The sequence below is a fragment of the Saccostrea cucullata genome, unplaced genomic scaffold (genome assembly GCF_032062105.1).
Source record: "Saccostrea cucullata isolate Sc308-1 unplaced genomic scaffold, CSIRO_AGI_Scuc_v1 ctg1363, whole genome shotgun sequence".
Taxonomy (NCBI): domain Eukaryota; kingdom Metazoa; phylum Mollusca; class Bivalvia; order Ostreida; family Ostreidae; genus Saccostrea; species Saccostrea cuccullata.
In genome coordinates this window covers 43,578-57,681 of record NW_026925986.1, presented here as the reverse complement: position 1 = coordinate 57,681, position 14,104 = coordinate 43,578, and the positions used below count along the sequence as shown (strand labels likewise).

The window sequence follows — 14,104 nt, the reverse complement described above, 5'->3', positions numbered from 1 at the left end:
GAGGAAAATATGTTTTATTTTGTCGAAATGAAATGCGAAGTGAAAAATTAAATTGACAGATGAAGAAAATTTACCACTCCATCCTTCTGCATGTATGGTCTTCTGAATTCAAAGCCATTTGAAAACCAACTTTAAGTTAAGAAGAACACTTTATTTTCAGTGAAACATTCTGGAAAATATTACTTCTACATAGAAAGAAGAAGTTGTATTAATACTTGATGTTGTATTGCAAGATGGCCAAGTTTGTATGACCAGTGCTTTCGAAAAAAAAACTGTGCTTGCACTCAGTTTCCCATGAACAAAGCAATCTAAAGATTAAGTGTAGAATTTAATTCTAATGGATAAAAATCAACTCAGAAATGTGTGATTTGAAAATGGTGAAATATTGTTTGTCTGTAAACAATTTTTTCTTTAAAACATATTACATGTATAACTCCTCCCTGACAGCATCAATATTTCAGAAAGTATTTAATTTAAAAAATAGTTCTAGGGTCAGTGTCTTTCTATGTATCAAGTATAATATACATGTAATGATTGAAAATTTTTCATTTTATGATTTTCTTGATATTATACATTAAAACTTTAAAAGTAATAAAATTTCCTGTCATTCTGTTTTAACATTTATTAACATGTACAAGTTTGTAAAGTTTAATTTGTCTTTTTTACAAAAGTCCCAACATTAAGTCAAAAGTCTTAGGAAATGGGATTATCATAAAAATGATTAACTCCTGGCTTTACAATGAAATGTCCTGGCAAGATTTGGATTTGAAATGTTTAACAAAGAAGTCCTGGGAGATCCTAGGATGTCCTGAAATCAAATCCCAGGATTGTTACTCCTAGGATTTCCTCAAATCAGATTGTGAGGAAATCTTAGGAATTCTTAGGACATCTTAGGAATTCCTGAGAAGCATTTTCAAGTCAGGAATAATTTCTGCAAGGGAAAGCCCCCGGAAGCTCATGAGATTTCGTGTATTTAAGAGTAAAATTGGGCAAAAAAATAGTGGTATTTGTACGAAAATGTGGCATTATTAATATAACAGTTTCCTATAGCAAAACATGGACACAATTATATTCATATGGGAGGCAGAGGGGGGGGGGGTTCATTTGCTCTTTATTGCTCACAGTACCTCTAGTTTCAAAAGACAATTACTATCTCAAACCAGTAGATTTTTAACAGGACTGATAACTTTTATTTGCAGTCACCCTGTATGTTTGCTGTCAATTTTTCTTGACTTTCCCCTTTTTTTTAGTTTGAAAAAAATAGTCAATAGTGTCTTTGTTTAGACATTAGCAAATCTTTAGAAAAATAACAGTTACTGTGTTTCACAATTTTGTTTCTTAGAGTTATTTATAAGAATTTCTGATTAATCTGAGTTATGTATTAAATACCTGATATAAATTTATATGACATCCATAGAAGCGCCGAGACATGGAAAAAAATTATGCTCCATCCAATCTCTGCTGTAGCTTTCACTGCTTCTTGCTATGACTTCATGGATGATGAGATCAAGGACTTCTTCCAGTCAACTGTGTATATCATGCAGTACTAAGGGAGTATCGATGGAAAGGAGATATACTCATCATACTGTAATCCCCAGCTATAGTGTTCAAATTCCAGTACAAAATCAAATGTTTTCCCCAAATAACTGAATTTAAGTTGTTTTTAATGTTATTGTTTGACAACTTAGCCTTTTCAAAACACTCTTGAAAACTCTGCTCTCATTTAGCATGTTTAGGAAATAAAATTTTGTTTTTGTCGGATAAAATTAAGCAAATTGCAGGCAGTTATTTTTTTTTATCATAGGCTTATAGCGAGCGCAGCGAGCGTCGCGAAGCGAGCTCAATAGACTAACGTGTAAGAACAGAGGAAATTCGGATTGAAATCTGTACATACGTCAGCCAAATTTCTCTGTGCAACATTCCCAGAATTCCTGCACTACCCAATGTCCTTTGCGCGAATATTGCCGAATAAATAAATAAACAATAACGTAAAGCATATGTCAGACTTTCAGTTTGTAGAAATCTATCAAAGAAACAAGAAATAACTCTGCAATGTTTTTCGACAAAAATTGCACTTGTTCTATAGTTTCAAAAAGACGCTCGGCTGTCTCAGTAAGCTCCGACGAGCTTTGTGACGTCGTATGACATCACAGCTAGTCGAGATATCTCGTGCGGCTTGACGTTCGAAGTGGCTGATCTCAAGTGTTTTTGATGGTACAACTGCGCTCGCCCTAACGGTCACACCGTAAAACATATTATTTTTTAAATAAAAATTTTAGACTTACAAGCCCTTTGGATGTATGAAAACCGACAAAACTTCAAAAATGAAGATGAAATCAAACACATTTCTTCATCCTCACCTTCCAAACTGAAGAGTTAAATACACTCTTCCCAACTCCTTTTACTGAAGAGTGCTAAGGGAGATAACTAGAATTTCATGTTTTTACATAATTTAAAATCACAATATCTATTTAAGGAATGACTCTAATTCTTGGCCAAATTATCGAGTATAATATGGTTTGGGTCAGTTTACGCTTTATAATCCGCTTCGCGGATTATAAAGCGTAAACTGACCCAAACCATATTATACTCGATAATTTGGCCAAGAATTAGAGTCATTCCTTATAATTTAATTTTAAAATAATTATTCAACTGGGGATGTAAAATTGTTTTGTTTTTATGAGTTTAAATTTACCGCGCAATAATACAGCTGTAGTAACGGAAGTGATGGGAAGCGAGGGGAGGTAAAAATTGATACATAGATCTAGCAGCCATGATGCTTGTTTACATGAGGTAAGATCGAGTAACTGTTTGAAATTAAAGGTACATTCATTAAATCTGGAATTTTCCATGAATCCCAAGGACTGGAAATGAGGGGATTGATGGATACAGATGATTATGCTGGTTGTCAAGGGGGTGTGTCCCCATACCAAACCAGATTATACAAAATGTTATGCGTTCCTTTTTGGAAATCAACCAATGAGAGGCAAGAATACAAACAAAATTAAATTATTTGTAATTAAAATAACCCATGGGTTTATTAATTGTTTTTTACTCTTTGATACTAGATGTTCAAGATTTTATAATTCACATTCAAGGAGAGTGTGGGCCTTCTTAAAAAATCACCTGCACGTACGGACACCTTTCAATGGATATTGTTGACTGTTTCAGTATATATTGAATTCATTTTTTAATCAACCATGCATGAAATCCATTTTTAACTGTGATTAAGTGTTTAGTTTGATGTATCTTAATGTAAATATGATAGTTTTTGAAAAATCTATCACTATCATGAATCACTTATTTTCATTTCTGCCTGGTTCTTATAAATAGCTGTACTTAAGTAATATACAGTAATTGTTGGACGGTCGTTTACAATTAATTTTATCTTCAATATAAATAATTACAAGTAGTCTATGAATTATCAAGATTATTGTCACAATAATTATCATCAGGTTATTAAATATGAATATACTGTGATATATCACAAATTTTCATGGATGGTTAATTTTCTTGATGCACGTATTCAAATCCTCATGAACCAAGACTTTTTACTCAAACTATGAAAAATTTACACCACCAAAGTATGTGATTTCAAAGTAAATACTGGAGAACTATAATTCATTATAATCCTGATAATATGTATATTCTTTACAAAAGTAATCCATTATGATGATGAATGACATGCATTAATTTTTTTTTGTTTTAAACACACTGTCTCTTGATTTACATGTTTTTGTGTAGCTCAGCTATGTTAAGGACTGATATGGAAAATTTGACATTTGCACCGCTTTAATATGTATTCCTTCTTTGAAAAATTGTAACAAAGCAACTGAATACTTGTATTAAATGTAATAGAGCTAAAAGTGATGTATAGGACTGGGTCGTAGTTATTACCAATTATATATCGCATATGTATCAGCTGTTTGTCACGTGACTTGTAGAATTGTAAAGCTGAATGTAGGAAATGGGGATAGTGCAAGGGTATACGTTTTTTTATCAAGGAAAAAATGATACACAATTAAAGATGTTAAATTTATTTCCTCTGCCCAAAAAGTGCTGGAAGCTAGTCAGCGCACTTTGCAAAGTACTGAAAATTTTGCCGAAAATGCTTATAATAGCTAAAAATTTCCATTTTGATTACATTCTTTTATAAATAAAAATATTATCAGCTCCAAGCACTTTTCAAAATATACACAAAATAATCAATAAATATTCGAAATTTTAGCTCAAACTAAATAGTCTATGCCCTTGCACTTTTGAGTACGCTCATCGTTTAAGCGATATTCTCTACATTTCCTGTCACTGTGCAGCTCCTTTGCTACTTGATAAATTCATATTCTATACACATTGCATTTAATAAATTATTTTCTTTCAATTTAAATGATTAAGTTTAAAAATTAACAATGGTATCATATCTATTTAAGCATTCTTGTAATTATTAAACCAGTGAATCCAGTCCTTTGAATCACCTGTGCTGCGTCATGTCAAAGCTGATGACGTCATATTTGACGAAAGACTTTCTACTATTACTCGACTGTATTGCTATCAAGTATTGCAATTTCACAATATTTTATAAATAATCAATAAAGTGAATGAATTCAAGTTGTTATTTACACATGATCATGTCGTTAATTAATTTTTGTGACTTGTTAAATTTCAATGACGTCACAATTAAACTTCCTACACAGTATACAGTGGAATGTGAACTCTGACCTTCCTTAACATAGCTGAGAAATGTATATATATTTGCTGTTCAAAAAAATATCTAATGGTTAAGATCTATTGAATGTATGCCCTTGCAGAAAGGCGATTTAATTAGACAACTCGATGTACAGTCCCTGAAACGTTCTACTTTCCCACCTGAACGTTGAGCGAACGCTGAACGAACGGTGAACGAACGCAGAGCGAACGGTGAACGAACGGTGAACGAACGGTGTGTGAACGCTGAACGCAACTTGGTGAACGATGTGTGAACGGAGAACGGTGAGTGAACGCAGAACGCGAACGGAGCGCAAACGGTGAACGGTGAACGAACGGTGAACGCAAGATGATCGATTTATTCGGAATGCATCAGATTTTTTCCTTGCATTTAAATTATTCTGTTATATTCTAATGTTAGATGCTAAAATATAAATAAACAATAAATAAAAAATAAATAAATAAGTGAATAAATAATTAAAACATTTTTTCTGCACACACTTTTGATGTTTTAAATCAATATTTTAATTACACGATTTTTATTGCCGTAAAACATGTGTGTTTGTTACCGAATACCTGTCGTATAAAAGATAAAATTAATTTACTAATAAAATAAATCTGCTTATTCTTTTTACTATTAAAATAATGTGGACTTCAGAAGAGAAAACTACTTTACTTACAGAATGAATTATTAGATTAAAACTAAATAATATATATTTCGAAGTCACGGCGATTCCGTGTAAAATACCGATTTTTTTTTATTACTTTATAAAGGTTTGTTGACATATTGCATCATTCACTCATATTAAAAAAATTATGCAATAATATTATATATCTATTAGTTATTTTTATTTTGTCTGGTTATTTTCTAAGCTAAGTTTTACATGCAAATGTATATATGAAGACATTTCCCGACAATGATTATGCTCGGACAAGATAATGGATAGAAGCATTCAAATTATTTGTAATAGATTAGAATTTCAGAACTAAATAAATAATAAATATGTTGTCAAAGTTTTTATTTAACATGACAAATGTAATAGCGATAGAAACTTGAGAGAGAGAGAGAGAGAGAGAGAGAGAGAGAGAGAGAGAGAGAGAGATTTGTTGCATCGAATAAAAATTCATATATTTTTTTTTTCTAATATTCCAGGCAGTCAAAGTAATCATTTTTTTTTATTAACAAATCCATTTGACAGTAAGCATCGGTTTTTTCCCACAAGTTCAAACGATTCACTCCAAGTGCACGTGCTTGTCCTGTCAATCAAAATAATTCGACACAATAGAGGTGTTTAAATCTCGCTTCACCGAACATGCCGAAGTCAAAGAGTCACTTCGTATTCCCGAGAAGTTTTAACATTTTGTTTACATCATTTTTAAATTTGATTTTCGCTTTTCTACGGAAAAAATGAATAAATTATGGCAAAACATGTATATACCTGGAAGGATTAAGTTTGAAATTGAATTTAAAACATAATCCCTGCCAAATCAAAATACCACTGTCGGCACATGTATGTATATAATGACTGTTTTGATGTTTGTATAAAGAATAATTTTTTCTGTGTTACATGTACAATACACATTTGAATATTAATTAATATATACTGAAAATACTAACTAAGAATTTGATTTCGGGAGAAAGGGTGCGGGAGGGGGGGGGGGGGGGGCTGTTAAGCATACTGAATGGAAAACGTATATTTAGTTACCTGAAGGAAGGTTTTTTTCCTTTGTAATGATACACTTTATTTACGTGATGTAGAACCAAAAATTCTATTGTATTAAAATTTAAACAGTTTGTCTTTTCTAAAATTTAGAATCACGCTAACAATTTAATTCGCTCTACAAATATTTAATTAACTGAATATCTGTAGTACTATTCATAATTCTCAGACATATACAGCGCCATAGCAAAAGTATTCGCGATTTTTCAAAATGGCGGCCGTAAACAAGGACGCGCATAACAAAATAAAACTATTTTAAAAGTTTGAAAAATTGACTTACTGTTTTCAATATTTTGTGAGTTGACTTTTGGATCTTATTACTGCCTGGATCCGACGGGGAATCGATAGGTATAGGTTTCTTACATACTCAAGGGCGATGTTTTGCCAGATATCAAGTATTGCATTAAAAAGTTCGTCTTGGGTTTTGATGTCTCTGGCCGTGTTTTGAAGTGAACGTTTTATTTTCAACCAAATATTTTCAATTATATTAATGTCCGGGGACTGTGCCGGCCATGTGATGGAAGGAATGCTGTTGTTTGTCTTATATTCACACGTAATCCTGGCTCTGTGCACGGGTGCATTGTCATCTTGAAATAGGTAAGTTTTATTGGGAAAATGCCTCGCTATAACTGGCCACAAATGTTCGTCGAGTATATCTATATACTTTTGAGCAGTTATGTTGCCATTAACAAGACACAAAGTCCCTACACCATCGTAGGTAATACATCCCCATACCATAACTGCAACTCGACGTTTACGGGGAGGGCACATGCATTGGGGTAGGTACGCCTCATTTGCTCTTCTCCAGACATAAACCCGGTGATTATCTCCAATTACAACTTGACTTTCGTCAGAAAATATGACATTTTGCCAATATTGTTCCACTGTCAGTCGTCGTTTACCCAAACACCAAGATAATCGCTTTTTCCGATTAACTTCACGAACAACCATTCGTTTTCTCACAACTTTTCTTTGATATCCTTTTTTTCTAAGAAATCTCTGGACCGTACATTTACTTACAGTTTCTGTAGGACATTTTCCTTCATTTAAATCCAACGTAACATTATTTAGGGTCCTGTACCTGTTGCCTTTGACCGTCCGCATTATCCAGTTTTCATCTCTGATTGATAACTTTCGAGGTCTTCCCGTTCGAGGTAAGTTTTTCACTGTTCCCCGTTGAATAAACTTATTCCAAATAGATCTCACAGTAGATTCACTAATATTCAACACACGAACTATATTTCTGAAGTTTTGTGATTCTCACTTTTCAAAGTTACGATTAGATTTTTAGTTTCAGCACTCAGCTCAGAGGATTTTCGACCCATGGTTAAATCTGCTTGTTTACATTCACTACGGAAGTGCAGACGATAATTTAACATAAAATTACGTCATTTCCTACATAAAAATAACTCCGTAAAAAAATAAACAGATAACTCTTATTTTCCATAGAGTTATCTCTCTTTTCCTACTTGAGACGCGAAAGTGAGCCGCCGCCATTTTTAAAAATCGCGAATACTTTTGCTACGGCGCTGTATATATAGTTCTAGCATGTTTGTGTTTATTTTTTCTTTAAAAACTTGTTAAACATATTTTTTTGTGTATTCTTGTCTTGTAAAATTATTATTCATCTATTAACGATTTTTTGTCGTCATTTATATTATAACGAAATGCAGCGCTTTAAGTATTTGTTTAGGGACATTACCCTTATTTAGATTTAATATTTTAGCATCGATCTACTTACATGTATGTTCTTAACGCATTTTTTCCAGGAAAAAAATGGATAAAGTAACAGCTAAGTTATAATAATAGAAATATATATATATCGTAGATACCTTTTGCATTGAAATAATTATTCTTTAAACACGATATCTTAGTTATTTAATTAAAAAAAAATCCTTACCATCAAAAAGATAAGTCCTTTCACTTCGGAGTTCCGAATGACAATAAAGACTGAACGATAAGTGAACGGTGAACGCAAGGTGAACGCAAACTAAACGGAACGAAGAGCGAACGGTGAACGTTTTGTGAACGGTGAACGCGAGCGCACGGTAAACGGTGAACGCAAAACTGTGAACGGAGAGCGAACGGTGAACGCACGCTGAACGAACGGTGAACGCACGCTGAACGAACGGTGAACGAACGGTGAGCGAACGGAAAAATGGGAAAGTAGAACGTTTCAGGGACTGTAAAACATGCCCGACCTCTACGCATAAACATGCTATAATTTATTGAATACACTCTCTCATTAATTATTGAATAATAGCACTAAAAAACATTTTGTTGGTATGAATAGTCTACCTAAAATCTGTAAGTAATAGTAATATAAAAAAATCAATATGCCCTCACGATAGATTTTTTATATGTCCGTCTTTTAGGCGTCATTTCCATCCGTCTGTCTGTCCGGCTCAAAACTTGAATGCTACTAGGTTTAGGATTATCAAAATTGGTCAACTGATACTTCCTTGGCAGAGGATGTGTCGCGAACAAAAGTAGGTCGCTCTGACCTTTAATAAGGATGCTATAGCCAAATATGTAAAAATCCTGTCCGCCTTATAACTAGAAAACTATTAGACCTACATGTAGAGCTTTCAAACTTGGCAAAAGTATACATCTAAGGTAGAAGGTGTGTCGCGGTCTATTTCAAGGTCACTGTGATTTTTTAAAAGAAAAAAAAACTAAGTCTTTTAAATTTTAATTTTCATAATCCTAAAAATGTAAAAAATATAGTTGTATCCTTATTAAATAATGTTAATTTAAGTAAACCATTTGTTCATCATAAATTGGTGCCCTAATTCGGTTACAAGTTATAGAATTACTGTGATTAATTCAATCTTCAAAAAAGATCAAACTTTTACAATAACCAAAAGTTTTGTTAAAGATTTTTTTTTCATTTCCCCCAGATCCTCAGAATATAAGTATCAGCCGTCTTCTATCTCCAAGTACCCTGGCGTGGCCTCGACCTGCACATACACGAGAAAGACATCTAGTGGAGTCTACCTACCCATTAACTCCACCTACTGCCCAAGCCACGGCAACAAGTACCCTGGAGCGACCCAGACCTCGGTGTATACAAGGAATACATCCACTTGAGACTTATCCATGGATACCACCTAGCGGTATTACATATGATTCAAGTATCCAGGAACAACTCACACCTCCAAACACACAAGAAAGGCTTCAACTGATGTGGAGTCAGCACTCGTCCATACAATCAGCCACTGTCACATCTACAAGTACTGTTGAACGCTTGATTTTCATTTTCATTTGATAAAAAAAAATCTATATATGTTTTTTTTTTTTAAATGTGAAATAAATCTGCATTATTTTATAAAGATTTGGAAACATGTTAATGTTTTTCTGAAACAATTATCATTCTTTTATTGCAATATAATCTTGATATGAAATGTATATATCCTAAATTGAAAACAAGTACATGTATTGACAATTGGTGAACGATATCAGATGACAAAAAATATAAATAGTCTATAATATAGATTTAAAGTTCTATTTGACGTTTATTAAAACCCTGAGGAGGGAGTTTACTTGCATCATTTAAGAGAAATACATGAATATATCGTAATAATGCATTTATCATATTGTCAAGTAATAACGTTATTTGAAATTTAGTGCTTAGTACATTAAGACAGGAAAATATTTTAACCATAGTTGTAAGTTAAGTGAAAATAACCGTTTTATTTTACCAATTGACCATTACATACTTAGGTACATGATGTATTTTATAATTATAAATTGTGAATTTATTTCATAAATTTAAACCAATGAAAAAGAATACAATGTAGGAATAGGTGATATTAAGTAAATAGATTATCTTAAGGTTTGCAGCTAAAATATAAAGAGTATATTCTATGTATTATGTTTCAGAGCATCCTCTGAAAAGAGAATTGGATGAATTACCAAGTGGTTCCTCACAGACTGCCCCAGTCTCTGAAAGTCCTCCACCTAAAAAGTTACATAGAACAGAGCGTGGCATAAAACTACAGATAAAAGGTATTCATAATACTAATAGATACTGAAAAGAGATTTGGGTTTTAAAATCTTCCTGTTGACTACATAGAACTGAGAGGTGTAAAACATTCCTTCAATACGGCAAACTTTGACTCTAATCTGATCATTCAACAAGTGTATGGATATGGCTAAAAGCAAACTTTAAATTTTTTCATAAAGTGAATTAAAATTCTGGATTTAAAATTTTTATTGATCAATTAATATCTGCATTTCTTATTCGTTTGTTATCTCCGTGATAACTCTTAGGTGAACAAATTTCTCAGTTATTTAACCCGAATGTAAATTTCGCTGAGTGAAATCTCGGGAGCCTTATATGCAAGTCAATCTTGTGGACCTTACTAAGTGTCTAACATCAGTCGGCGGGGACTATAGTTGCGCCTTGTAGTTTATGGGCCATTTTTATTTTTAAAAATTGTTTAATTTGAATTTGTTGGTTTCGCTGACAATAAGCAAATAAGCAAATGCATGGATAATATAAAACTGTGATACTTCTGATTATTTCAGTTAAAGGTGTACATAATTATAAACGTTAATTCAGTAGATATTTTATTATTAATTAACTTACAAGAAGAATAAAAAGTACCCATTAATACCCAATTAAAAATATTTAAGTATGTAAAATAATAAGTGAATTTTTAGTGAGATGCAAATCAATTGCTTTGTTTTTTTTTAATCAAAAGCTTATTAAATAGGGATGTCAATTTCATTCGGACAGAAAAGTCGAATAGTCTGAGGCTTTAGTCGAACAATAGTAGAATATTTGTTGAAACTTGAGTTATCATTTGTCATTTTACAATTTGCCTTTTAAAGACTAGTTATACTTACCCTATGTCTATTGCCAACAATGAATACCAGCTGAATCGTATACATTACCGTATGTAGTACAATAATAGTCTACGTCCACTTGTATCACAATTATTTGACATAAGAATTAAAATGACATCGACTTCACATTTTATGTAAATGCATGATATCAAACGCTCACATTCGTCCTTTGTATTCATAACGATAGTACATGTACTCATTATAATTGTAGCCATTTCTACGTGTCGTGTCAGTGACATTTTACTGGTAAATATTAAAGCGTCTTCAGGTGGTGTAAATTCAAGATTGTTCAAAACATGACCCCGGGTTTTGGACGGGGCCACAATTGAGGATCAAAGTTTTACATAGGAATGTATAAGTAAAATCTTTATTTATATGGAAGCATCCTCAGGTGGTCTAAATTCAAGTTTGATAAAAATTCTGACACCCTGCATAGGATGGAGCCACAATGAATGATCAAAGATTAATATAGGAAAATCAGTATGCCCTTCTGGTTGTGAATATGACCGACTTAGAACAAACCAAGATGGCGTCCGATGGGTGCCTTATTTATTATGTTGGGGGTATATATATATATATATATATATATATATATATATATATATATATATATATATATTATAAAAGAAAAAGAAAATGCAGTTTCCAAATTTCATTTAACACAAGCGCTTTCTGGATTTCATAATCCGTCTTCAGGTGTACATAAATTCTAATTTTGTATATATATATATATATATATTTTTTTAATAAGGAATGTCAGGTTCCTGTGGGGACACCCTGTAATTGCAATAGGTGATCTGGTATTAGATTTTAAATGACTGTAAAATATGCTTATCATTCTACTTTCAATCTTAGAAAATATAGAGGGTAAGCGTGTTAAAAAATCTAGACTTGTAAGTTTGTAAATCCAAACTTGAAAGTTTGTTAATCCAAACTTGTCATCGTATCAGTTTCATAGTCTACTTATGTAAGTTGGAAAATCCAACATCCAAATATGTAGTCCGGAAGTTCAACATACAATTGTGGTAATTTTCTGAGTTTATATTATGAATGTGTGTACATTGTGTCTTTGATGTTGTAAACATTGTTTTCTGGAATTTATATTTCCGCGCTCTGAATAACACACAAAGACAATTCACAAGTCTGCGAATGTAAAGTCTATGCATGTTGTCGAATTTTGTTGATCGAATTTTGTTAATGCGAAACTATAGAGAGGCATCAGTGACACACTTTTTTCATTTACACTTCTTTTTCGAAATGAAATAAATAATTTTGACTTTTTCTTGTTTTTATTCTTTCTTCTAATTTTGTATTAATATTTTCATTTTAATTTCTAATTTAACATAGCTTCTTGTTTATATCTTCCAATATTATTTTATTTTCTTAAATTTGTTTTATTTGAGGGGCTTCGTTTTTAAGGTTTCAAAGTAAATGCAGATGCGTATCAATGTTTATCGAGGGGGGGGGGGGGGGGGGCTAAAAATGAAAAGCAAAAAATAAACTGCGCAGCACAGTTAGGGTTAAAGTGAGGAGGTGGGGCCTAATTTGTATGGGAAATGTTTACTATGACGTCACACATAATACAAGGTCTTTAAAATACCACAAAATGAAATTATTTGCTATTTCAAACAGCTTGATAGCTGTATACTACATACACACTTACTATTACATGCAGTTTTTTCGTTTGTTAAATCCCTCACAACAGTATATATACGATGCATCGATCGCAATGCACTTGTCAATGTGACGTCATCTCGCAAAAATGATGCAGTTTGTACACAGTGAGAGGCTGATCAAGTCACATTTTGTACAATGAACATGTCTTTTGTTCTTTTGCAATAAAATAAAAGACCGTTAACTTGGATGCGATGTCTGTTTTAGTATTTTAAACTGTCCGTGCATTCTCCAGACAAGTGATACTGTCGTGTGTTTGTATGCAGATTAATTAAAAAAGTCATGGAAGGACCCTAATAAATCGATTTATTGCAAGGGCATACCCTCAATGTATCTTGTCATGTTTTTACACATAAACTCAAGAAGCATTAAGATATTTGAAAAGTTCTGCGAACCTCGTGAAATCTTGCAATTGAATTAATTATAGCCATATTTAATGTAGTTGACCAGCAAACTATTCAACCTGCCGTCCAACAAGGGAAATGTTTACTATGACGTCACACATAATACAAGGTCTTTAAAATACCACAAAATGAAATTATTTGCTATTTCAAACAGCTTGATAGCTGTATACTACATACACACTTACTATTACATGCAGTTTTTTCGTTTGTTAAATCCCTCACAACAGTATATATACGATGCATCGATCGCAATGCACTTTTCAATGTGACGTCATCTCGCAAAAATGATGCAGTTTGTACACAGTGAGAGGCTGATCAAGTCACATTTTGTACAATGAACATGTCTTCTGTTCTTTTGCAATAAAATAAAAGACCGTTAACTTGGATGCGATGTCTATTTTAGTATTTTAAACTGTCTGTGCATTCTCCAGACAAGTGATACTGTCGTGTGTTTGTATGCAGATTAATTAAAAAAGTAATGGAAGGACCCTAATAAATCGATTTATTGCAAGGGCATACCCTCAATGTATCTTGTCATGTTTTTACACATAAACTCAAGAAGCATTAAGATATTTGAAAAGTTCTGCGAACCTTGTGAAATCTTGCAATTGAATCAATTATAGCCATATTTAATGTAGTTGACCAGCAAACTATTCAACCTGCCGTCCAACAAAAAAAATTAAGGGGGATGCAGCCTATAAATAAATTTTCATATCAAAACAGTTGCCAAAGATTATTCTCCCCACAAAATAT

General features: G+C 32.6%; 1 protein-coding gene across 1 annotated transcript in view; it reads left to right on the top strand.

Moving 5' to 3' along the window:
• LOC134270277 (uncharacterized) overlaps positions 1-14,104 on the top strand; it is a 32,801-nt gene that overhangs the window by 13,762 nt on the left and 4,935 nt on the right. Inside the window, exons 2-3 of the mRNA XM_062752469.1 lie at positions 9,323-9,655; positions 10,305-10,430. Coding sequence (XP_062608453.1) covers positions 9,323-9,655; positions 10,305-10,430 — 459 coding nt within the window. The remainder of the gene's footprint in view (positions 1-9,322; positions 9,656-10,304; positions 10,431-14,104) is intronic.